General features: G+C 49.5%; 1 protein-coding gene across 4 annotated transcripts in view; it reads left to right on the top strand.

The window, feature by feature from the left end:
• LOC133346664 (histidine decarboxylase-like) overlaps window positions 1-24570 on the top strand; it is a 41348-nt gene extending 16778 nt beyond the window's left edge. For 3 of the 4 annotated variants that reach the window (XM_061558427.1, XM_061558426.1, XM_061558429.1), the window contains 3 exons: window positions 9689-9790; window positions 10636-10855; window positions 24305-24570. In XM_061558427.1, coding sequence (XP_061414411.1) covers window positions 9689-9790; window positions 10636-10855; window positions 24305-24570 — 588 coding nt within the window. Of the gene's footprint in view, window positions 1-9688; window positions 9791-10635; window positions 10856-24071 lie in introns of all 4 variants that reach the window. The other variant, XM_061558428.1, reaches the window with a different exon arrangement.
• The last annotated feature ends 329 nt before the right edge of the window (window positions 24571-24899 follow it).

Genomic DNA, 24899 nt, shown 5'->3' with positions numbered 1-24899 from the left:
CCGGAGATGGTGTACGTTCATCCAATAACACCATTACACATACACCGGTGGAATATTATTAAAATACTAGCCTTTTGCACGTCCAAGGACGGGTGTATTGCAGTAAATCTGAAACTTGCAAGCAAAAAGCAGACCGCTACGTGATATTCATTGACATTAATGCGTGTGCAATTTGTAAGGGCGCGGTGACACAGACCAATTTCGTTTTAAGGTTATAATCCCTTGTTCATCATGACGTCCTTTTTACTTTTGTAATAAGCGTCTCCGACACGGGTTAAACTTCAGTTGTATTTATTCTTAAGTTGCAGTACAGCACGTGTCTCCCTTGTTCCTTCGCGGCCTGCTTCTTTCTTGCTCTCGGGACGCTCTGCTGGTGGAGCCCGCCACGTGGCTGATGGTGGGAGCGCAGGCGGTGACGACAATCAGACCCAGGCTCTTCACAGAAACGACCCCGAGTCCTCTGCTCCTTCTGCTTATATCCCTCTCGGCGGGGCTAAATCTCGCCTCTAGCCACGCCCCTATCAGAACCATCTAGAGGGCTCTCGAGGCTTCCCGCTAGCTCCGCCCATTTACCTTTCACCCAGATGGGATCCCCCTTACTGATTGGATGTGAGACAACATGGCACATGTGTAATAAAGGACTCTCAGCCGATGTTGTTCTCCGTGTCCTTTATTGGGATCTTGCTCGCACCCCGCGATGTCTCCGCTCCGACCCCCACCTTCTCCGCCTCGTGCCTCCGCACGTCGTCTGAGTCCTCCGCTCCCGCTCTCTCTCTCTGCAGCCACCCCGCTGCTCGTGTGCTCCGCACACTCCGCAGCCCCCTTGCTGCTCCGTGTGCTCCCCGCGCACCCAGCAGCCACCCTGCTGCTCCGTGTGCTCCCGCACACTCTGCAGACACCCCCGCTGCTCCACGAACACCGCTGGCCGACGGTGCCGTGACTCCTGCCTCGTGGCAATCACGCCACTCCTCGCCAGCACTCCGCGTGGCCTCTCCCTTCTCTATTCTGTCTTTACTCCCGATCCCCTTCCGGTTCTCCCCCTATATCCTCCCCCTCACGTGACCCTGACTCCTCGTCCGCACGTGACCCTGACTCCGCCCACACTCACGTGACCCTGTCCTTGCTCGCATTACATGACCCCCCCCGTGTAGAAAAACCCAGCCGTCCCCGGCTGCAACAGAGCAAAATAATGCGAGCAAAAGTCCAGCAACAGGCCTAACAAGACAACGGAGATTATAACAACAACAACACAACAACAATAAATAGCACAATTAACGAAAGGAAAGGGACTTGGAACGCGTGCGGGTCGCCGGCCCGTCCTGCACGGGGGGCGGCCCCCGCATAGACCGTGACCGCGACAGGATTTTAGGAGCGGCGGGATCGGAACCGCCCACCGTTGTTGGAGTCCCGCCAATGTCAGAGTCCCGTACCCCCGGGAGACCCAGCGCCGGGGTCTCCAGCAAATGCGTCCGCGGCGGGGTTGGAGGGGCGGCGGGGCCAAGTGTCCCCGTCGCCATGGTAGGCCCACCCGGAGCAGAACTCACTGTCTCCGTCCGTGTCACGGCTGGTCCGTCTGTAGAAGGCACGACAGGCGCGCTTGCAGGTTGAACAGGCAAAGTCAGTGGCGCGTCGGACGCAACAGACATCGGCAAGGCAACTTTAGGAGATGACGCATCCGGCCGTGGGGCCACGTAGGGTTTAAATCGAGATGTGTGTACGTACCAGCGCCGCGAACCGAAACGAACACGCGCGGACTGCGGACTAGGCACCTCGATAAGCACAACCGGCCCTTGCCATGGTTTGTGCAACTTAGGGGATGTCTCCACCCGCACCTGCGGGCAGTGCAGCCAGGCCATGTCCCCCACTCGCCAGGGGGATTCCCCATCCGAGCGCCGAGCACAACGTTCGTTCCGGGCCTGGGTCTTAGCCGTAAACACTCTTTGGCCCCCTCCCGTGCCTCCGACACGCGACGAACGGCGTCCCGAATGTACTCCGGAAGAGGCTTAACAGGACCCTTCGCCCCCGTACCCAGCTGCACGTCCATCGGCGGCACATTCTCACGGCTGTACATTAAAAAAAAAGGTGAGTACCCCGTCGACGCATGAGGCGTCATTCTGTATGCAGAGAGCACCCCAGGGATGTGCAAATCCCAATCAGCCTGCTTTTCGCTAACCGTGTGACAGAGCATAGCCGACAGGGTCCGATTAAGCCGTTCTACCATGCCATCCATTTGAGGGTGGTAGGGAGACGTTCGAACTTTCTTGGTCCCCAGTGCAGCACACACCTCAGCCAATAATTTAGAAGAAAAATTTCGCCCTTGGTCTGTGAGCAACCTTTCCGGCGCCCCTTTGTTCATTACGTATCCGAACAGGAACGCGTCCGTGATAGACGCCGCCGACTGGTCGGGCAAGGGCCAAGCCATAGCCCAGCGGGAAAGATATTCCACCCCGACCAGCAAAAATTTATTCCCCCGAGCAGACGGCGGGAAAGGCCCCAAAATATCCAACGCCACCAACTCGTTAATCCGTGACACCTGTATGGACTGCACTGGTGGAACACATGGGTGTTTAGGCGGCTTCCTCCGGGCACAGTCGGGACACGCCCGAATGTGCCCGACGACATCGGTCGTCATGCCGTGCCAGAAGTAGTCCCGCTGCATTGTTAACAAGGTTTTCTGCACCCCGAGATGTAACAACGTCTCAGAGTGCAGAGTCCGAACCAACTCGTACCGTAACGATGACGGCACCACCAGGCGCCAGCGATCGTGCAACCCTTCTCTCCACATTAGCAACCCATCCCGGAGAGCGGCTCCCGGCGTCCCACTGGACAGCGGGCCCCCCGTCCCCTTTGCAGCCCGACTCCGCATGGCTCCCAGCGACTCATCGAGCAATTGCTCGCGAAGCCATACTGAACGTGGCAGGTTCAAAACGCCATCAGCCGGTCCCGGACACACGGGATCCTCGGCCACCTCAACTGGTACCGGGCATACGGGAATCTCGGGAACCCCAACCGGTCCCGGGCAAACGGGAGTCTCGGGCACTTCTACAGCGGACACAACAGGCAGAGGGGGTTGCTGAACCCAGGTACATCTGTTCGTGCCCGAAGCGCAAGCGCAAGGGGACCCCTGCGGCAATCTGGAGAGTGCGTCCGCGTTCGCGTGACGCGTGCCCTTCCGATATTGAATATCGAACGAAAATTCCTGCAGAGTCTCCAACCATCGTGCCAATTGGCCAGATGGTTGGTCGACCTGCAGGGCATATTGCAAATCCGCATGGTCCGTGCGCACAATAAACGTACGGCCGTACAAATATGGCCGATATTGGCGAAGAAAATGTACAATGGCCAAAAGTTTGCGGCGAGTAACGCAGTAACGGGTCTCCGCAGGAGACAACACGCGACTACCGTACGCAACCACGCGTTCGACGCCGTTCTTAGACTGGGAAAGAACAGCCCCAATCCCGGTGTCACCAGCGTCAGTATCCAGAATAAAAGGTCGAGTGAAATCTGGATAGTCCAACGTCGGTGCCGACGCCAAACGATCGTGCAGGCCCTGAAACGCCGCCTCTTCCGTTGGTCCCCAACTGAATCTCCGGCCTTTAGACGTAAGGAGGTGCAATGGCCTCGCGATCGTGGCAAAGTTAGGAACGAACCGGCGGTAGTATGAAGCGAACCCAACGAACCGACGCACGTCGCCCACTGGACGCACGCCGTCTTCTCCGGGTCAGTGGCGACCCCGTCGGAACTAACAATGTGGCCCAAATAGCGCACGGATCGTTGTAAGAGGTGACACTTTTTGGGCTTAAATTTCAAATTGGCCGAACGCATTCTGGCAAACACCGTGTCCAACCTCCGCAAATGTGCCTCAAACGTGCGGCTGAAAACGATAACATCGTCTAAATATATTAAGCACGTCTCCCACTGCAGACCCGTCAACACGAGCTCCATCAACCGCTGGAATGTTGCGGGGGCGGCGTTCAGGCCCATGGGAAGACAATTAAATTGAAATAATCCCTGCGGCGTCCAGAAGGCCGTCTTTTCCCTCGAGGACTCGTCCTTAGGGAAGTTGCCAGAATCCCAATGAGAGATCAAGAGTAGAAAAAAAATTCGCCCCAGACAAGGCATCGGGGGAATCGTCCATACGCGGCAGGGAGTACGCATCCGCAACCGACACCTTATTTAATTTGCGAAAATCCACACAAAACCGCAGCTTCCCATCCTTTTTTTTCACAAGAACCACCGGCGCGCCCCACGGGCTATTTGACGGGGAAATAATGTCGGCGGCCAGCATCTGCTCCACTGCGCCGCGAATGTGATCCCGCTCCGGCGGACTCAACCGATGCGGGTTCATCCGAATCGGAGCGGCATCCCCCGTATCAATGTGGTGGGAAAGCAAGGAGGTGCGACCCAAATCGAAATCGTCCGCACTAAAGACGTCGGAATACCTTCCCAACAGTGCGCGGATCGCGGACCGCTGGTCCGCAGTCAAAGACGTATTCTCACGGCACAATTCGGCAATCCATCGATCATCCTGTGACGTCGAGACCGATACCCCCCCTACGAGGCCTCGACGGTCATGATCGCCATGGCTCGTGAAGGCAGTTGTAGCGTGAGCCAAAACCGTTCCGGCCGGTACAACAACATTTTCCGCGCTCCCATTCAATACCTGTAAAAACGGAGGTTGACCCGGCCGGACAATCGTCTGTGCCCCCACCAGCGTCAAGCCACCCGTTACAGCAGCGGACGGTGATAACAAAACACCCGCCGCCCCTTCGATTCCCGGCACCGGTTTCCGATACCGCAGCGAAATAAGCATCTGCGAGCCAGGCGGAATATCGACCGATACCTCGGACAGCGCCTGCACCTGACGGTCAGGAGCTGTCCGGCCCCAGGGTGACGGCAAGAATGAAACACGCCGACCCCCCGGCAGTTCAATACAATTATGATCCACCCTTATTTGAATTGGCATCTTGGCTAGGAAATCGGTTCCCAACAAACAGGGCACCGCGAGGGACCTGGAAATCAACACTGTCCCAGTAGCCGAAACATCCCCAACCGATATATTGGCGTCCACCTGACCCACAATGCCCATACTACCCCCGTTCGCCGCTATGCAAGAGTCGTAAACCGGCCTCATGCGCCCCGGCGGAATGGACAAGAGGTGAAATATCACGTCGGAGATAATGGTCGCTAACGCTCCCGAGTCAACCAAAATGCACACGTCGATCCCTTGGATCGACCCCGGCACGGTCGACGAGCCCGTAGCGGCCGCAACTACTCTCCGTGCCAATTTGCGCCACTGCGTCAGCGAGCGACGCTGACCACCGAACGCCCCCCCGTCAGTAATGGCACCCGGCCCACGTATCGATGGTGATGCATGAGGTGACAGGCCTTGCCGGGTGTCTGATGCATACCGACTTGCCTGTCGTGGGTGGTCCTTCCCCGTTGCGTCCGTAACCGAGGCCTCCTGCTGGGGCGGCGGTCGAACGCGAGCCCAGCATTCCCTGGCGAAGTGGCCTTTACGGCCGCAGCGGAAACATGCCAGATCGGCTCGCCATGCAGCACCCCCTCTGTCTTGTCGCTCCCGCGCCGGCGGCCCTGGTCGCAACCCCGCTCTCTCCCGAGTCGGCCACTGGGTCGATGCCGCCGTCAGCCCGTCAGGACCCCTCTCGTCGCGAACGTAGACGGCCTCCTTCGGGACCCCTCCTGTTGCACCGCCGTCGACTGTAGGGCTCCTTGTCCACGCCGTCACCTGTTTCCATCGGCGAAGATTGAATTGGGCATCCAGGCACTTGGCCGCCGTCCGAGACGTCAACTTATCGTGGCCGCACACGGGCATGGGGATGCCCAAATCCCGGGATAACTCCAACATTTTGCCCAGTATCAGGGGTTCCAACAAATCGGGCTCAGTCTCTGGATATGCGGCCATTGCTAATTCGATCACCGCGCCCCGGAATGCCACCGGCGATTCTTCAGGTGCCCGTTGCTGCTGCACGAACCTGCGGTGTGCATCGTCCGGGGGCTCATACGCCTCCGCCATTTCCTCAAAGACCCCCTGTAGCGTCGTCTTCTTAGCGGCTTTGATGGAGCGAAAGAACCGGACGGACTCGTCGTCAAGAACCGTTGGCAAGACCTCCAAAGCCTCAGCATCAGTCCATTTAGCGGATCGTATCGCCGCTTGAAAATGGCAGGCGAATGCGCTCCAATTTCCACCAACGGAGAACTCTTTCACCGTCGTCAGACGCTGGCTGCGGGTCCCCACGCCGCCTTCATTCGCCGAAGATGTCCCATGCGGTAGCGACAAGATGGCGTCACATTGCAACGTGTTCAAAATGGCGGCTCCCCGTCGTTTGTCTCCGACCACTCCCAAGATGGTGTCCTCCCGCGTCGGAGGCGGCAAGATGGCGTCTTCCCGCCGTTCTTCCCCGACCACGCCCAAGATGGCGGCCCCGTGCCACGTGGCGGAGAGGGCTGGAAGCGACGACAAGGCCCCACTCGGCTGCCCTCTGCTCGGGCTCCCCAGACTCGTCGTGGGCGTCACCAGGGTGCAAAGCTGAGTTAAAACCACCTTCAGCGACTCGAGTTGGGCCGCCACGTGTCGCCACCCTTCCTCGGCGCCCACCCCCAGGGACGGTCCCGCTGCGCCGGCGACATCCTGCACTCTCGGCGCGTCGCCCGTCCCTGTCTCGCTTCCGCCTTCCATTGTTGGTAGCGCCACCGCCGGAGAAGGGTCGTCGTCTTCTCCAGAAGATGGCGCAGAAGATGGTGCAGGTATGGCCTTTCTTCTGAGCTGTTTCGACATGTCTCACTTCTGACCCCAGTGTAATAAAGGACTCTCAGCCGATGTTGTTCTCCGTGTCCTTTATTGGGATCTTGCTCGCACCCCGCGATGTCTCCGCTCCGACCCCCACCTTCTCCGCCTCGTGCCTCCGCACGTCGTCTGAGTCCTCCGCTCCCGCTCTCTCTCTCTGCAGCCACCCCGCTGCTCATGTGCTCCGCACACTCCGCAGCCCCCTTGCTGCTCCGTGTGCTCCCCGCACACCCAGCAGCCACCCTGCTGCTCCGTGTGCTCCCGCACACTCTGCAGACACCCCCGCTGCTCCACGAACACCGCTGGCCGACGGTGCCGTGACTCCTGCCTCGTGGCAATCGCGCCACTCCTCGCCAGCACTCCGCGTGGCCTCTCCCTTCTCTATTCTGTCTCTACTCCCGATCCCCTTCCGGTTCTCCCCCTATATCCTCCCCCTCACGTGACCCTGACTCCTCGTCCGCACGTGACCCTGACTCCGCCCACACTCACGTGACCCTGTCCTTGCTCGCATTACACATGTCTGCAATAACCCCCCGGTCATCCTGTAGGTGACTATTGTAAGTGGCGCACTCTCATTACACTTTGATGTCTAATTAGCGTTACGGAGATCGCGTGATGTGAGGGTTCTGCCTTTGTAGTGAGAGTTTTAAGTTGACGCCAAGGAGGGGGGAGGAGGCGTCTCAGCCCGCCATGTGGAGTGACGTCAACCACTAATTATTATGAATGGGGGGGGGGTGTCCATTTGGAGGACGTCAACTTATAATGATTATTAATGAGGTGGGAGGGTGCTTCATGTGGAGTAATGTCATCTGCTCATGATTATTAATGAGGGGGGCTGGTCGATGTTTCATGACGTCACGAGCGTTAAGGACAGACATTCCTGAGTGATTATAGTAGGTCTACTTTCATTGACAGCCTTGCATGGATGTCATATTTCTTTAGCAGGAGTAAGTCAGAGTTGTTCACCTGGTTAGACAAAATAAACTGATGAGTCCTGTACAAAACCGCAGTTGACTTCTCACCAAGTGATTTATGATTTATCGACACCAGATTATGGGCCGAGTTAAACCCCCGACCGGGATTGATTTAGAATCACACCATTACAATTCGGAGTTGAGTGCTTTAACTGACTAAATCATAACTCATCAGATTACAGTTATTCCACTAAACCTCTCCTACACACTTTGACCTGGGTCTGATCACATTGTGTGGGGCCCCCAACTAAAGCTAAACTATTTTTATTTTACCAGGTAAGGCCCACTGAGCTATAAAGCTCTTTATTAGAAGCGACCTGGCCACAAATGATAGCTCAATGACGTGGCTTATCACGTAGAAATTCATAGCAACCAACGACTCTAAACGCATGTTTTTACATCTAACACACGAACATCGAAGCGTGGGGCCCCTTAAAATACGGGGCCCAGAGCGGTCGCCCTGATTCGTTGTACCCTAGCAACGGCTCTGCTGGGAAACTTGAGAAAAGTTCATTTTCTTCCTAAAACTGCAGCCATGAGCCCAGTGGCGGCTGGTGATATTTATTTTTGGGGGGGCGCATTTTTTTATTTTATTGAGGGGGGCAAATAAATATAAAGCAGTACCAAAAACCATTTTGACTACTTGAATATAAATTTTGATGATCTTTATTTACATTTCAGACCAAAAGAAGTACCAAAAAGCATGTTTCCTACTTGAACATAAATGTTTCTCTTTTATATACATTTCAGACCAAAGTACCAAAAAGCATGTTTCCTACTTGAACATAAATGTTTCTCTTTTATATACATTTCAGACCAAAGTACCAAAAAGCATGTTTCCTACTTGAACATAAATGTTTCTCTTTTATATACATTTCAGACCAAAGTACCAAAAAGCATGTTTCCTACTTGAACATAAATGTTTCTCTTTTATATACATTTCAGACTAAAGTACCAAAAAGCATGTTGCCTACTTGAACATAAAAACGTTAGTTTCATGCTATTATCAATATGGCTGCGGCTACTTTCATGACGTTTGCATTTGTCAGAGAGATGTTTGAGGTCTCTTACCCCCGTCGTTGTCCACAAAACTTCAGTGCCGACACTTTGAAATAAAAGACAGGGAAAACAAAAAAGAGAATTGCTAACATCACATCCAGCCACCCACCTCCGTTTCTCATAACAAGCGCGGGTGAAGCTTCGTGTGTAGCTTCGTCCTCTGTCACTGGCCTGCTGCTGGATTTGTAAATCGGGTTGGTCCGGTCCGAGATCCTTTATCTTTTTTATTTCTTCCAGCGAAAGCCTTGTGAAAGGATTTTTTTGTAAATAAATTACAGAATTTGGATGAACTGCTGCCATTGTTTACACAAAAAATTTGATTAGCCTAGCAAGTGTCAAAGTGGTGTCGCCTGCGCACTCGCAGTTGTGGCCCAGAGCGTAAATTTGAATGACAGGTGACGAGAACCAATCAGATTGGATAAAATAACATGTATCCAATTCTGATTGGCCAGGGACGCAACGACTTGCGCCCCGAGGAGAATCTTCAAGAAACCAATTAGAGACCAGCTTCAGGTCACATGCTGTCCGAAAATTTTAAGTCTCACATAGACATCCATTTGTCCGGCGCCCCGCATGAAACACATTGAAAAACATAGAACATAGTTGACCGATTAAAGCCAGTTTTTATTAAATGCTGATGCTTTTCTTACTACCAGCCGGCACATCGTATGAAAAAAATATTTTATTTATGTATTTTTATATAAATTTTGTATATCTATATTTCTTGAATATTGATGGGGGCGGCGCCCCTGCGCCCTCTATTGACGAGCCGCCACTGCATGAGCCACCATAGACCATACTTTAGTGACAATGTATGGAAGGTGAATAGTGTTGTTATGTGTTACAGGGCGTTGAGCTTGCCAGGTATTTTGAAAGACTCGTCATAGATGACCCCCGGTTTGAGATTCCAGTGAAGAGAAACCTTGGACTTGTCGTGTTTCGCCTCCAGGTGAGTTGCAACAACCATGCTTCTCTCATTCATCATGGAGTATTTAAGGTGTTGACCCCTCCAAATGCAGTGGGATAATGTTGGTATGAGCACTGGGTGCAGTTGCACCTCCTGCACACTTGTTACGGCATAGGCTATTTGGCAGCTACCTGGTGTGTGAATACCTGTTATCATCCTTAAAGTCTTCTTATTCAGAGATATACCATCAAACCTAAGCTTGGAATTGTAAAGTATCAATGAGATGGCTCGGTGGCTGAGGGGGTGGACACTTTTAAGACCACTGGCTGAGCCAGTACCACTGAAATCCTGGGTTCGAATATAAAAAAAATACCAATGACTATAGCAGCTTCTCCAGTATAGCAAGTTGAGCCTGGTCACAAAAGACTGCACAAATTAAATAAAAACTTCTTGAAATTGGTTTCCACTAAACCATATTTCTAGCTGAGGATTGCACAATTTTGGTTTAATGCAATGAACAATTCCATAGTGGGCCATGTAAGAAGGTGCATCCCACCCAATGAGGATAAAGGGTAATTATAGAGACCTCAGAGGTAATCTTGTGAAATCACCTTCAGGGTATCAATCCTTGAGTAAGGAGTGATGCACTCTGTATGAGTGTCCTAATGGAAATATATCTGCACCTTGGCCAAATCATGATAAGCACAGTTATAATATACAGTTAAGAGAAAAGGCCAAAACTACATCTTGAATACTTTAATTATCTCTCGACAAGGCCATCTGTAATGGCTGAAAGTGTGAGAACGTTTTTAGGGCCCACATGGTCACAGCTCTTTCAGTCGCTACGTGTGTTTTCTCTCTTCACTTTGAGGCTGTTCTCATTGCAGGGCCCTAACGAGATGACGGAGAAACTACTCAAGAAGCTCAACGCATCGGGGCAGCTATTTGTGGTGTCAGCCATGGCTGGAGACAAGTTCGTCATCCGCTTCACCATCACGTCCCAGTTCACCACAGAGGCGGACCTGCTACAGGATTGGAGCCTCGTGTCACAGGCCGTCTCGGGCCTCCTGCATGGCTCGGTGGAGAATGGTGATGAAAGCGCTGAGGGTAAATCTGTTTAGATTTGGAAATTGGATTTGAGGGAAAAGGTGGGTGGGGAGGTTGTTCCAGATTAATGGAGTCAGGATCAGGGCCTCTGGAGACCGTGACACTAAAGGCAGATGTCCATTTATACATATAAACGCCTAGCTTTATCTGTGATGAACGCTGCACTTCCCGTCGTTTTCATGCAGGGGGCGTGTAGGTTTGAACAACGGAGGCGCACGGACAGACGTTCGATTATGTTGGAATCGATCTGCAGAACGAGGTGATTTTGTGTTGATTCCCAGAATCGATTCCCAGAATCAACTTGGCCCCCACCGACACGACTTTGTCATTTGTTTGGCGACAATTTTCCATTTGTGATGCCATAAGGGCAAATTAAAGTTGCCAAAGCAAAAGGACATCAACAGAATTGAGCTGTAATATCCTGAGTTTCTCCACGCATTGCTGACAGACCCAACTCATCTGAATCACGCTCACTTCCGCGATCACATACGATCTTACAACAGCGCGGTCTCCTTCGCGTCGATGGGAGCGAAGATCGTCGATTTGCCAGGACGAGGCCCATATATCATCAAGGTCCAGGCCAGACATATCACCGCACATCTCACCTGCAGCCACTTGACAATCAAGCACCGCAGTACACGCAGCTGCACGTGCTTGACAGCATGCAAGCAACGGAGATCCGTCAACAGCACATGGCAAATGCTCAGTGTCGTCAACCTATCCTGGACGAAATTGATCGCTTTTTCCGCCGGCACAACAGATTCGCCAACAGCTACCAGTTGATGCGCGAAGTCGAAGCACAAGAAGCTGACTGTGCACTTCAAGCGGGAGAAGAAATTCCATTGGTCAGCATGGTGCTGAGACGTGATCGTCAGTCGGATCAACGACGATACAACGCACCAATATCAAACGAAGTCGCGATGGTCTTTGTCAACGAGCATGGCAAGCCGCCGTTCGAGCGTGACATTCGCATCTACCCGAGAAATCCACAGAATCCCAATCAGCAGTTCATCAACCTCAATATTTTGAGTCCCAAAATGGATCCCATGACGTACGCGATTCTTTATCCGTACAGCGATCCCGGATGGCAACCGAACTGGCAGTGCGAGGCTTACGAGGGAGCACAACTGAATAGAGAGGCTTCGAGGGATTACCGAGAAACATGCGCGAGCGATGCTGTGATGCAATGTCGATCTTTGCGAGATGGGGTGCACCCAACCTCTTCATAACATTCACCGCAAATCCAAGCTGGCCAGATATCACCGACAGCCTTCGACCGGGCGAGCAGCCATCAGCTCGACCCGACTTGGTGGTTCGTGTATTCAAAATCAAGTTCGACGCTCTGATCGACGATCTGACCAAACATGGTGTGTTTGGAGAATCAAAGGCGCACGTCTACACCATCGAGTTCCAGAAGCGAGCCCACATCTTGGTTACTCTGCGAGCTCAGGACAAGTTCACAACTGCCGAACAGATCGACCAGTTTGTGTGCGCCGAAATTCCAACGCGGGACCATCCACGACTGCGTGAGATTGTCACGAGATGCATGATGCACGGTCCGTGCGGTGCTGCAAACCTACGCGCACCCTGCATGAATGACGAAAAGTGCAGCAAGGAGTTCCCAAAAGTTTTCCACAACACCACAATCCCCAATGTGAGCGGATACCCACTCTACTGTCGTTGATACGCTGAGCAGGCAGAAGTCAGAGGCGTTTCGATGGACAATTGATACATCGTGCCATACAACCCCTACTTGAAGCTCAAGTACGATGCGCACATCAATGTGAAAGTGTGCACTTCCCTTCAAGCCTGTTGTATCTATGCCCCTTTTTCAAAAATTAATATTAAGAATAATTCTGCCAATAATATTTTTTTTTAATAGACACCGGGAAAACGTGGTAGCAAACAAAGGAAAAGAAAACAAGTAAACCCGTAAAAACAAAGTTTTTCACTATAAATCCTTTATATGCGTGGCGGCGAACTTAATATAAAGGATTTAAAAATATATTCGCCTGTGGAGGACGCGGGGATCGATCCCGCGACCTTTGGCATGGGAAGCGAGGGCGCTACCAACTGCGCTACTCCGCCACGGCCTGTGGAGGGGTTATGCTCTGGGCTCTTACACTCTGACGTTCAGCCAAAGCCATGAATGCGTTCTATTTGAATATATGTAAAATAATTTTTTTTTGCCTAAAAAGTGTAAAATTTTGGGAATTTTTTTTCACGAACAATAATTGTCGGGCACAACGAGTCTGTGTGGAAAATGTCAGCTCGATTGAATCACGGGGAGTGGGTTAAAAAACGACCGAAAGATTTGCACGGTCCTAAGCAAGCAAGCAAGCACGCGAACTTAATATAAAGGATTTAAAAACGAGCGAAAGATTTGCACGGTCCTAAGCAAGCAAGCGAACTTAATATAAAGGATTTAAATATATATTCGCCTGTGGACGACGCGGGGATCGATCCCGCGACCTTTGGCATGGAAAGCGAGGGCGCTACCAACTGCGCTACTCCGCCACGGCCTGTGGAGGGGTTACGCTCTGGGCTCTTACACTCTGACGTTCAGCCAAAGCCATGAATGCGTTCTATTTGAATATATGTAAAACACATTTTTTTTGCCTAAAAAGTGTAAAATTTTGGGAATTTTTTTTCACGAACAATAATTGTCTGGCACAACGAGTCTGTGTGGAAAATGTCAGCTCGATTGAATCACGGGAAGTGGGTTAAAAAACGACCGAAAGATTTGCACGGTCCTAAGCAAGCAAGCAAGCGAACTTAATATAAAGGATTTAAAAACCTGGTTCCCCGCTTCCACGGGCAGATGCACGCACACCTCGCTTCAAAAGGCCAGAGAGTATGAAAGAGACAGCCATAAAATGTCATAAACCTCCCCGAATTGCACACAAGAGAGGAGGGGGGGAATTGCAAGAGGGTGTTAAGACAATACCCACACTTCAAAAGGCCCCCTCACAATACAAGAAACAGGCACCACGAGACATATATAATAAAAAAAAAATTATAACGGCTAAAAAGTTCAAATTGGCAACCGGGAAAGCAAACAGATGGGTTTTGAGCCATATTAGTTAAACAAAGTTACCAACTTAGCCATGAAGATTAAGCAAACATTATCTATCCTCACTCCAATTGAAAACCAGACTACAGTCTGCACCAGGGGGTCGTGAGTCCTCATTTGTGAATTCAATACTGATATTATGTACCTTTAATAATTTTCTACGCGGCCTGACCGAAGCATCAAAGAATAATTATGGCAGTCAGGGTCGCTCCTAAGCCAAAAACAAATTCCCTAGCCCCGGGATATCAGATAGAAATAATAACAGGCTAAGTCACAAATCGTGAATAAACACAAATCCAATAATAAGTATGAAACTAGAGAGGATCTCCTAGGAGAGTTAAGGGCGGAGAAGTCTATCATAACTAACCAATATGTAACACTCCAGGGAAAGGGGGCTTACAGCCGTCTTTGTCTTCCCGAGAGGAACGGCAGCAGGCACAAACAAACAAAGCAGGGAAATGGCCCTCATAAAAAGTTTCATGGCGAGTGTGGAAGGTGCCCACGAGAAAGGAATTCAACAGATGTCTCTATAACAATAAAAAACACACGCGCAATTACGGGCGCAGGACTGCAGCGAGTGGGGAGGGAGAGCCCGACCGTCTTTGTCTTCCCGCAGCACGGACAGCAAGATTTGCGCACACGAGCAAATAACATCTTCCCATAAAGAAATCAAACCACGATAGAAATACCGTGAACACGGCTACCACATACCTTGAATCACTTACAATCAAATTACAATAATACTATAATAGTGTAGTGACATAAGAAGGGAGGGGCTGCTGGGGGCTCTGGGTTCCCGGGCGGGTCCAGACGCTTAAGCCTCTGGGCGCCAGGCGCTGGGTTCCCAGGGGGTCCAGACGCTTAAGCCTCTGGGCGCCAGGCGTTGGGTTCCCAGGGGGTCCAGACGCTTAAGCCTCTGGGCGCCGCCAACGGGGGGGGGGGGCTGTGTGTGCTCTGTGGGATGTCTGGTGGCGCACACGGCCCCACCCCTCGTTGGACCAGGCATAAAAGGAGAGCTCCCTGGACGATCAGGGCCCAGTTGTAACTCAAGACCCAAGACCTACGACCAGCCATCTGAAGACCCTGGGATGCTGTGAGAGCCAGCGCTGGGACTCTGGAACTCCCGACTCTATGACCTTGTGAGGGCGAGTTCCAGAGCGTAGCCAGAGTAGAGTATCTAGGCTGTGTACCTAGGCTATGTACCTAGGCTGTGTACCTAGGCTGTAACAGAGTATCAGGACTGTTGGAGTGTTGTGTTGTAATAAAGAAGTTACCTCTACAAGTGTCTCCGGAACCCGTTACAATAGTAAAGTGAGTCTCATTAACTTCCAAACCGAAAACGAACAACTTAAAGCTGTGTGAGACAAAGGACAACGCCCAGAGCGAGGGAAGGGATTATAGAACTCGTTTAACACGTAGGCGTTCGCGACCAATAGTATTCATAATCTAAACCTAAAAAAAACCATTATGATGATGTAATCTCGGTGCGAACGCGAATGTCAGTCCGGTTTTCGTCGGATGACTCATCTGTGACGCCGTTTCGCGAGGAAACCCCCCCCCTCTTTCCATAATTATTACGGACAGCTGCTTCTTTGAAGAACCTTATTCCTCCAATAAACCGCACACACGGACACACATGGACGCAGATGTGTCCACGCACACAAACAAAAAAAAATTATATGGTTCCGGCCTTTGAACAACTCCAAAAAAAAAACAGACCGGATTTTCCCGATATAAGCCCAGGCAAAATCCCGTCAACGGTATACCACCCGGGGTATACCACCGGGGGTATACCACCGGGGCTCAGCCCCCCATCTCATCTCGTCGCCGCCAACGAAGGAGCTCTCTCGTCATCCAGAATGGCGATGTTCGCGGAGTAGCGACGTGCATTGACAAGCTGAGGTCTGCACCACCTAAGAAGAATCACTACACTGAGCCGCCGAGCTGCGAGTGAAACTGACGGAGATTCCAGTTATCATTCTCGAGCCAACGAAGACATCCAATGTCCACCCAGCAACGAACGAAAGCATCGTTCATCGCCAGAGCGACAACCAACAAGCGACCTGGAGAAAGGGCGGAAATCGCCAAGCGTCGACCAAGCAAGCAAAGCAGAGAGCACGAAGCAGTGGAAAAAGCCTGATCAAACGGCTGTAAGGAAGAGGACAGCGCCATCGAATGCGCCGTGTGTTTAATACACACACACAGATCGACCAGCACCAACGAGAACCGACTCGTCATCCAGCAGTGGAGAGAGAGAGAGTGTCAGAGCCTGTCGAACGAGCCACCGTGCCGTCAGAGCTGCAGTGAAGGAGCGAGTCGCCGTGCCGTCAGAGCTACAGAGAACGTCGCCGCACCGTCAGAGTACGGGTGCCTGCACAGGGCACCACCCCGCGACCAAGCCTCTCCGCGAACCGCAGCGGGCCGACGCCGCTCATCTCCCAGCGGAGAAAGTCGCGGCTGCAACCCGCACGGGCGAGAGGAAATCTCCGAGTCGGTCGTATCACCTCTCCCACTCACAAACCCAAGGAAGCACATGCACACACACATCTACATTCCCCGGGGCATGCAAAAATGTATTCAAGAGACAATCCACCTCTCTCACAATGGAACCGACCCTAGACAATCATCAGAAGACTAATTATAAAGTTTGAACACCAGCTGGCCGTGAGTATCGTGGCCCATCGTGTGATTAAGAATCAGTCGGTTATAGGAGTGCGAGGTTTATTTCTCTTGCCTTTTCAATTTAGTTTTCTCTTATCGCATAAGTGACCAATAGATTCGTCGATGCAAACTAAAACTCTCGAAATCCTCATTACGAATCTACACGTTTACAGAGAGAGAATATCGTGTCAAACCTGTTTCTTTGTCACTCTCGCCTAAGAATTCATTAAAGCAGAGCCAGATACGCTCTCCCACAAACACGCACCCACCCACCATTGTCTCAAACATTTCGTTAACAAATGTAATCTTGACGTATACTTTTGCCTTTGCATATTAGAGTGTCATAGGTCTGTTTAGAATAAAAATTGTTAACACAGAAGTATCTCGAGTGTTTCTTTCCAAGTCCATGCAAAACTGTCTTATTCATAAGAACTGTAACCTGCGTTGAGATATGAATTTGGAGACTTAACATAACATAAACACACTAAGATAATCAGTAAATGTTTAATCACAGATAATCGTTTTATCCTATTGATACAACTCTGGATGACGAAGCTAAGCTTAATTATCCTAACTGCACACATTAACATAATCGCAAGCATTCGCATAAATTACTACGATTATCTCCGTGATTTTCATAATTTATGCATATAATTGCGTACATTAGCATAATTTGTGCGATTTATGCATTTTTTAAAATTTCATTACATTTTATAGTTTTTTTAAATCAAAATTTCATAATCCGGCATATACAACAAGCCATCAAGTTTGTTCTGCCTCACGGCAGGTGTGGGGGTGTGTGTACACAGGAATTTCCTGTTTTGATGCTGAGTTTGGTCACGTAACCAGGAAGTTACGATTTAAGATTCCCTCTCAGCCACACCGCAGGGTGTCAGCCATTACACAGAGTACAAAATGGTGGCACAAAGAGCGTCCCCGTGAAGACATATGCAACTGTTCATTGTGGGACTTAAAAAAGCATTGTCTGTAAGTTCGTTTATGTTCTGATAATACTGGGAATGCTGTTATAATGTTAGAATGACCGTTATAATGCTGTAAATACCTTTATAATGATGTTAAATTGTAATTGAATAAGTCGAGTCAGACTTGTACCCATGTAACCTTATTGCGATCTTGAGAGCAAGGATGATGAAATCTCATCCACAGTTCAGTGTTATGTGTAGTGCTGTACATTTAGGCTGCAGTATGGTGATTACACGATGTGCCCTTATTTAACACAGTAGCTTATTCTCTTGTATAGCTGTTCAGTACTAATGTGGGTGCCTGGTCCATCCAGGATCTATTGTTGAGTTTCATTTTATCTAAGACAATGTTATGATGCTGTAGTGTTCATTCATTGTATTGCTATTCCCAAGTATCAACAGATGCTGTATTTGTGCTGTGTTTTTCCATCAGTTTTACCTCGTTCAATTCATTAAATACGTTTGGAGTCGGATGTTCACCCTGGCTCTGAAGGTTTATTGAATACGAGGTTATCCTCACCAGGGCTTTTGACTCATCTGTCACTTGTTATTGCAGCAGTGGCGTCAGATGGAAGACTTGTGTGTTTCGGCTCTCTGATGTGAGTTCAGAAAATGTATTTCATTATAAGTGTATATAAATGATGCCAGAATGTTTAACTTTTAATTGCATATTGACTGTTATATATGTAGTTACGATGTAATTATTACTGTTATATATGTAAGTGTGTATGTTATCCACCATTGTTAAAAAAACGATTCGATTTGAGATCGAATCATTGCATTTTTTTTTAATTAACCCAAAAGAATTCGTCAGTTACACTTTTTTAATACACTGTGATCTATCGTATAACGCCTCCACTAACTAATTACAACGTTAGTTTTTCACACACGAGTGTACATCACTACACTATCACACATCGAGGCCTACGTCGAGGCCTACGTCGGGGCCTACGTCGAGGCCTACGTCGAGGCCTACATAGAGGCTTACATCGAGGCCTACGTCGGGGCCTACGTCGAGGCCTACGTGGAGGCCTACGTAGAGGCCTACGTCGAGGCCTACGTCGGGGCCCACGGGGGCCTACATAGAGGCCTACGTCGGGGCCTACGTCGGGGCCTACTTCGAGACCTACGTCGGGGCCCACGTGGGGGCCCACGTGGGGGCCTACGTCGAGGCCTACGTGGAGGGCGCTCGTAAATGGAAGCAGAACAATGAAGCTGATGGGCCAAACATCTCGTCTCTCCACGTCCACATCACGCAACTATTCAGCCTCGGCGCCTCCAGGCCGCACGGCCGCTGCTGCTCTGCTGTAGTACACACAGCTGCTGCTGCTTCGTGTATGACTCCTGCAACTGCAGTTGGGTCGGCTGCAGCTGCTACAGCAGCTACAACAACAACAACAGCAGCTGCAACAACAACAACAGCAGCTGCAACAACAACAACAGCAGCTGCAGCAACAGCAGCTGCAGCAACAGCAGCAGCTGCAGCAGCAACAACAGCAGCAGCTGCAGAAACAGCAGCAGCTGCAGCAACAACAGCAGCTGCAGCAACAACAGCAGCAGCTGCAGCAACAGCAGCAGCTGCAGCAACAACAGCAGCTGCAGCAACAACAGCAGCAGCAGCTGCAGCAACAACAGCAGCTGCTGCAGCAGCAACAACAGCAGCAGCTACAACAACAACAACAACAGCAGCTGCAACAACAGCAGCAGCAGCTGCAGCAACAACAGCAGCAGCTGCAGCAACAACAGCAGCAGCAGCTGCAGCAACAACAGCAGCAGCTGCAGCAACAGCAGCTGCAGCAACAACAGCAGCAGCAGCAGCTGCAGCAACAGCAGCAGCAGCAACAGCAGCAGCTGCAGCAGCAACAGCAGCTGCAGCAACAACAGCAGCAGCTGCAGCAACAGCAGCAGCTGCAGCAGCAGCTGCAGCAGCAACAGCAGCAGCTGCAGCAGCAACAGCAGCTGCAGCAACAACAGCAGCAGCTGCAGCAACAACAGCAGCAGCTGCAGCAACAACAGCAGCAGCTGCAGCAACAACAGCAGCAGCTGCAGCAACAGCAGCAGCAGCTGCAGCAACAGCAGCAGCTGCAGCAACAGCAGCAGCAGCTGCAGCAACAACAGCAGCAGCTGCAGCAACAGCTGCAGCAACAACAGCAGCAGCTGCAGCAACAGCAGCAGCTGCAGCAACAACAGCAGCAGCTGCAGCAACAGCAGCAGCAACAACAGCAGCAGCTGCAGCAACAGCAGCAGCAGCAACAACAGCAGCAGCTGCAGCAACAACAGCAGCAGCAGCAGCAACAACAGCAGCAGCTGCAGCAACAACAGCAGCAGCTGCAGCAACAACAGCAGCTGCAGCAACAACAGCAGCAGCTGCAGCAACAACAGCAGCAGCTGCAGCAACAACAGCAGCTGCAGCAACAACAGCAGCAGCTGCAGCAACAACAGCAGCAGCTGCAGCAACAACAACAGCAGCTGCAGCAACAACAGCAGCAGCTGCAGCAGCAACAGCAGCAGCTGCAACAACAGCAGCAGCAGCAGCAGCTGCAGCAACAACAGCAGCTGCAACAACAACAGCAGCTGCAACAACAACAGCAGCAAGATGGCGGCGGCGTGTGCGGCCACGTGTGCGTTGTGCTGCATGGGTGTGGGCTGTGCGTGAGAGTGGGTGAGGGTGAGCTGCGTGTGAGTGAGCTGTGTGTGTGTGTTTAAATTTAGTGTTTTAAAGATGTCAATTCACCTGCTGTGTATCTTACTACTGTCCCTCCCGGCCATATCTAGTGCCACACTCAACTCTACAAATGGCTACCCGCGTTACTTCGCGTCAATACTTATTGCTAAATTTGCAACTACACCTGCTAATGAAACAACTTATAGACACTTCTACACTCCATCATTATATCCTTTTAAACCCTATCTTTGTCCCATTACTTCACCAGCACTCCTTCCAAACTTCATTCTGCTCTTAAAAATAACACCATCTGCGAGCTGCTGCTATTCGTCCAAGGTTCGTCGCTCTTCATCCTTTCACAGAAAATATCTGTGCAAACTATTAATTCTACTTTTCTTATTTCTGGGTGGTATTGAGCTTCATCCTGGACCAAATGTAAAGAACTCATATAATTCTGTAGATTTTTCTGGCAGAAAAGGTGTTGGTGTTCTACATGTCAACATCAGAGGGCTTTTGATTAAATTAAGTCAACTAAAACTAGAAGTAGCAAATCTTGACCCGGACATATTTTGCCTAACAGAAACATTTCTCACTCCTGCCGTCAATGACTTGCAGATTACGATTGACAACTACAATCTTTTTCGGCTTGACCGAGGATCTAAAGGAGGTGGAATTGCCATCTATGTTTGTAATACTATTGCATGTTCACCAGCTCACTCCTTGTTTAAAAAATGTTGCTTTGAAGGTCTGGCTCTCAGAATAACTCTCCCTAATAATCAACACATATTGGTAGTGTGCTGCTATAGACCGCCTAGTGGGAAGGATGTTGAAGCTGCATCTGCACTGAGAGAGCTTCTTGGGGGCCTCCCTAAAGGTGAAATAGTTTTAGTGGGTGATCTAAATTGGAATTGGCTAAACCCGCCGGCCGTGGCCACAAATTTTGCAGATGAATTTAACCTGTTTCAATTAATAAATGTCCCCACAAGACCCAACCTAAAAAATCCGGGACAGTCATCTCTGCTTGACGTCCTATTGACAAATGCCCCTCACAATTTCGCACTGACTGGTGTTCTAGGTAATAACCTTAGTGATCACTCCTTCATTTTTGGGGTGAGATCATCAGCCAGACCCAAAGCCCCCCCTAAATTGGTTGAGAAGCACTCCATGAGACACTTCAGCACTCAGGCATTTACTAATGATGTGCTTCACTCGGATATTGACAAGGTCTGTGATATTCCAAACCTGACTACGGCTTGGGAGACCTTCAGGTACACGTTTCTCCAAATTCTTAACAAACATGCTCCGTTGGTTAAATTTAAAACTAAAGGCAACCGTCCACCATGGTTTGATCCTGTGATTACAAAGCTCATGAAAACTAGAGACAAGGCTTGGGCATGTGCTCAGAAAAGTAATTTGGTCAATGACTGGCTAGAATACAGGATTTTAAGGAATAGATGCGTCAAAAAAATACGGCATGCAAAAAATAACTACTTCTCTTCCACTCTCCTTGAATCTCATGGAAATGCCAGGATTTTCTGGAAAACAATCAAATGTATCGAAAAGGCATCCAAAACAGATCATCTGCCCGTTCAGCTTAACCGAAATGGGGAATATTTTTCAGATCCCCAAAAAATAGTTGACAATTTTAACCTTCATTTTTCTGAAGCTGGTACCCTATTTGATAATGTATTGGGAGTCACCCCTGCTCATGCAAATTCCTACACTCCTGTCCAAACATTAAGCGAATTTAGTTTTCAGCCAATCCACGAAAGTAATGTTCTGAAACAACTGTCCTACCTCAAAGGGTCCTCCTCTACCGGAGCAGATAGTATTCCCGTCTTTGCTCTACTAACTGTTGGTCACCTAATATACAAACCTATAGCCCATATTTTCAACCTGTCCATCAAAGAAGCATCAGTTCCTCTAGAATGGAAACATTCCTATGTTCGTCCACTTCACAAAGGGGGCCCTAAAGATGATCCAAATAACTACCGACCTATCTCAATTTTGTCCCCGTTGATGAAAATTTTTGAAAAATTATTGACCTACCAAATTAGCAGTTTCCTGTCCGCCAACAATCTATTACATCTAAAACAATCTGGGTTCCGAAAAAAATACAGCACCACATCTGCTGCATTAGACTCTCTGAATCACATTTACAGTAGCCTTGATAATAAGCAGTACTGCGCCTGTCTTTTTCTTGACTTGTCCAAAGCTTTTGATACAGTAGACCACAACATCCTGCTTAGTAAAATAAGTTGCCTCGGTTTTTCCGAAAACACAGTAAAATGGTTAAAAAATTACCTCTTTTCTCGCACCCAAACTGTATTCACAGATGGTTGGAGGTCAAACAGTGTTAAGATAACAAAAGGGGTTCCACAGGGTTCCATTCTCGGCCCCCTCTTGTTTTCTCTTTATGTTAATGACTTGGGCACTGAACTGGATTATTCCAGGGTAAATCTTTTTGCAGATGACACGGTACTAATTACTGCTGGCCGCTCTCCGGATGACGTGATTGCTAAGCTCCAGAGTGATTTCAACAAACTACAACATCAGCTAGTTGCTCTTAAACTAGTCCTAAATCCTGCCAAAACCAAGGTGCTATGCTTCTCACCAGGACTAAAGCGGGAAGTTATTTTTCCCCAATTACATACCTTAAATAATGATCAAATAGAGCAAGTCAAGATCTATAAGTATCTTGGGGTCATCCTGGATTCAAAACTGAATTTTGAAGATCACATTGATTATATTGGGAAAAAGACAAAAATTAAAATTGGTTTTCTATATCGACACAAGCACTGCTTCCCTCCTATGTTCCGTTTGGAATTGATTAAAGCTACCGTACTGCCTCTACTTGATTACTGTGACATTGTGTATAAATCAGCCCCAAGTACTGTACTGAAGAAGCTTGACTCAATGTATCACTCGGCCTTAAGATTTGCATTGAACTGCCCATATAGGACTCACCACTGTGATCTCTACATTGGGTCAAACTTAACATCTCTGAATGTTCGACGGCTTGTGCACCAGATCTTATTTATTCATGATGTACTTGCAAAAAAATCTGCAGATTACCTGCTGGATCTCGTCTCTGTTTCAAAGAACAAATTTGACCTAAGGTCTACACTCATTTACCAGCTTAATATTCCCTATTGCCGTACATATACTGGCGGAAGGGCCTTTGCTATTGATGCCCCCAGGGTCTGGAATGCTGTTGCAAATAAATTGAAACTTGAGTCACTACCTATGAGATCTTCACTCAAAACTGCTTTAGAGGAGTTGTACACCCCTAGCTGCCAGTGCTATTCAGTGACCTAAAATAAAATGTTTCGCTCCGGATGATCGCTACAAAGTATGACCTGTGTTTTGATTTAGTGTGCTGATCTTAAAGGTGCATTGAAAAATTACAATACTCCGATTGATGCTCCTGCTGTTGTGGAGTGACTCATGCAGCCAGCTATGGCTGCAGGGTTTTGGTAGTACATGTTGTTTATGCCATTTATTGTGAAAATTCCGTCAGTTCCTATGATTGCTTTTTCATTGCCTTCATGGCTTTATTTTGGTGATTTCGAAAAGTGTATTGGTTTAGCCATGTTTGTGTTGTTGTAGTACAGAGTTAGACTGATGGCCTTAATCTAAGTTGTCTTGTGGTTGTTGTTGTTGTTTGACTTGCATCCCAGTGGGATTTTTGCACACAGCGTTGGTGTACGGTGTTTTTTCTGCAATATTTTTGCTGTCTTTTCTTGGATTTTCTGTTTGCACTTAGTCACATATTCACTTTAAGATGTTTTTTTGTTTTTGTTTTTTGTTTGTTGCGGTTGCACCCGATTCAAGAGCTGAATGGCTCACAGGGCTATACCTAATAAATGAACTTGAACTTGAAACTTGAAATCTACTCGGATAGTGCTGCAACGTAGCGCATAGTGAGGCCGAGACAAAGTACATATATAAATACATCTTCAAGGAATTTGATTGTGCCAACATTGCTCTTACTTCGAATGGACAGCCGGAACTGCGCTACGATGAAATCACCATTTTCATCGATTTCCGGTACGTGAGCGCTCCAGATGCAATATGGCGGCTCCTCGACTCGAAGATGAACGATCGCTCGCACACGGTGATGAGACTGCCAGTCCATCTTCCCAACCAACAGACGATAATGTTTCAAGCTGGACACAAAGAGGAAGCTCTGCTAGCAGCACAGACCAGTCGCACAAAGCTGGAATCGTGGTTCTTGCTGAATGGAAGCGATCAAGACGCACGTCAGTGGCTCTACACGGACATCCCGCAGCACTACGTCTACGTTCAAGGCAACTGGCAGAAGCGGCAGTGAGGAGCCGACAAGATCGTGTTCCACATGTACAAGGTCAGCGTCAAAGACAAACAACGTTTCTATCTTCAAATTCTGCTGTTGCATGTTCGAGGCGCGACCAGCTTTTAGTCGCTGCAGACCGTCGACGGAATGGTGTGTGAGAGCTTCAGGGCAGCAGCTTCAGCACGAGGTCTTCTTGATTCCAACGACCAGTGGGATCGCTGCTTGACAGATGCCGGCACCTACATGATGCCGAAGCAGTTGCGCGAGATGTTTGCTTTCATCTGCTGCTTCTCTCAGCCCGCATCACCTCTCAAGCTGTGGGAAGACCACAAATTGGACTTAACTCT

Source organism: Lethenteron reissneri, chromosome 24 (assembly GCF_015708825.2).
Source record: "Lethenteron reissneri isolate LAM-NWPU_2019-01 chromosome 24, ASM1570882v1, whole genome shotgun sequence".
NCBI classification, from domain to species: domain Eukaryota; kingdom Metazoa; phylum Chordata; class Hyperoartia; order Petromyzontiformes; family Petromyzontidae; genus Lethenteron; species Lethenteron reissneri.
Note: the sequence above shows the minus strand (reverse complement) of the source record. Positions and strands in the feature narration are given on the sequence as shown.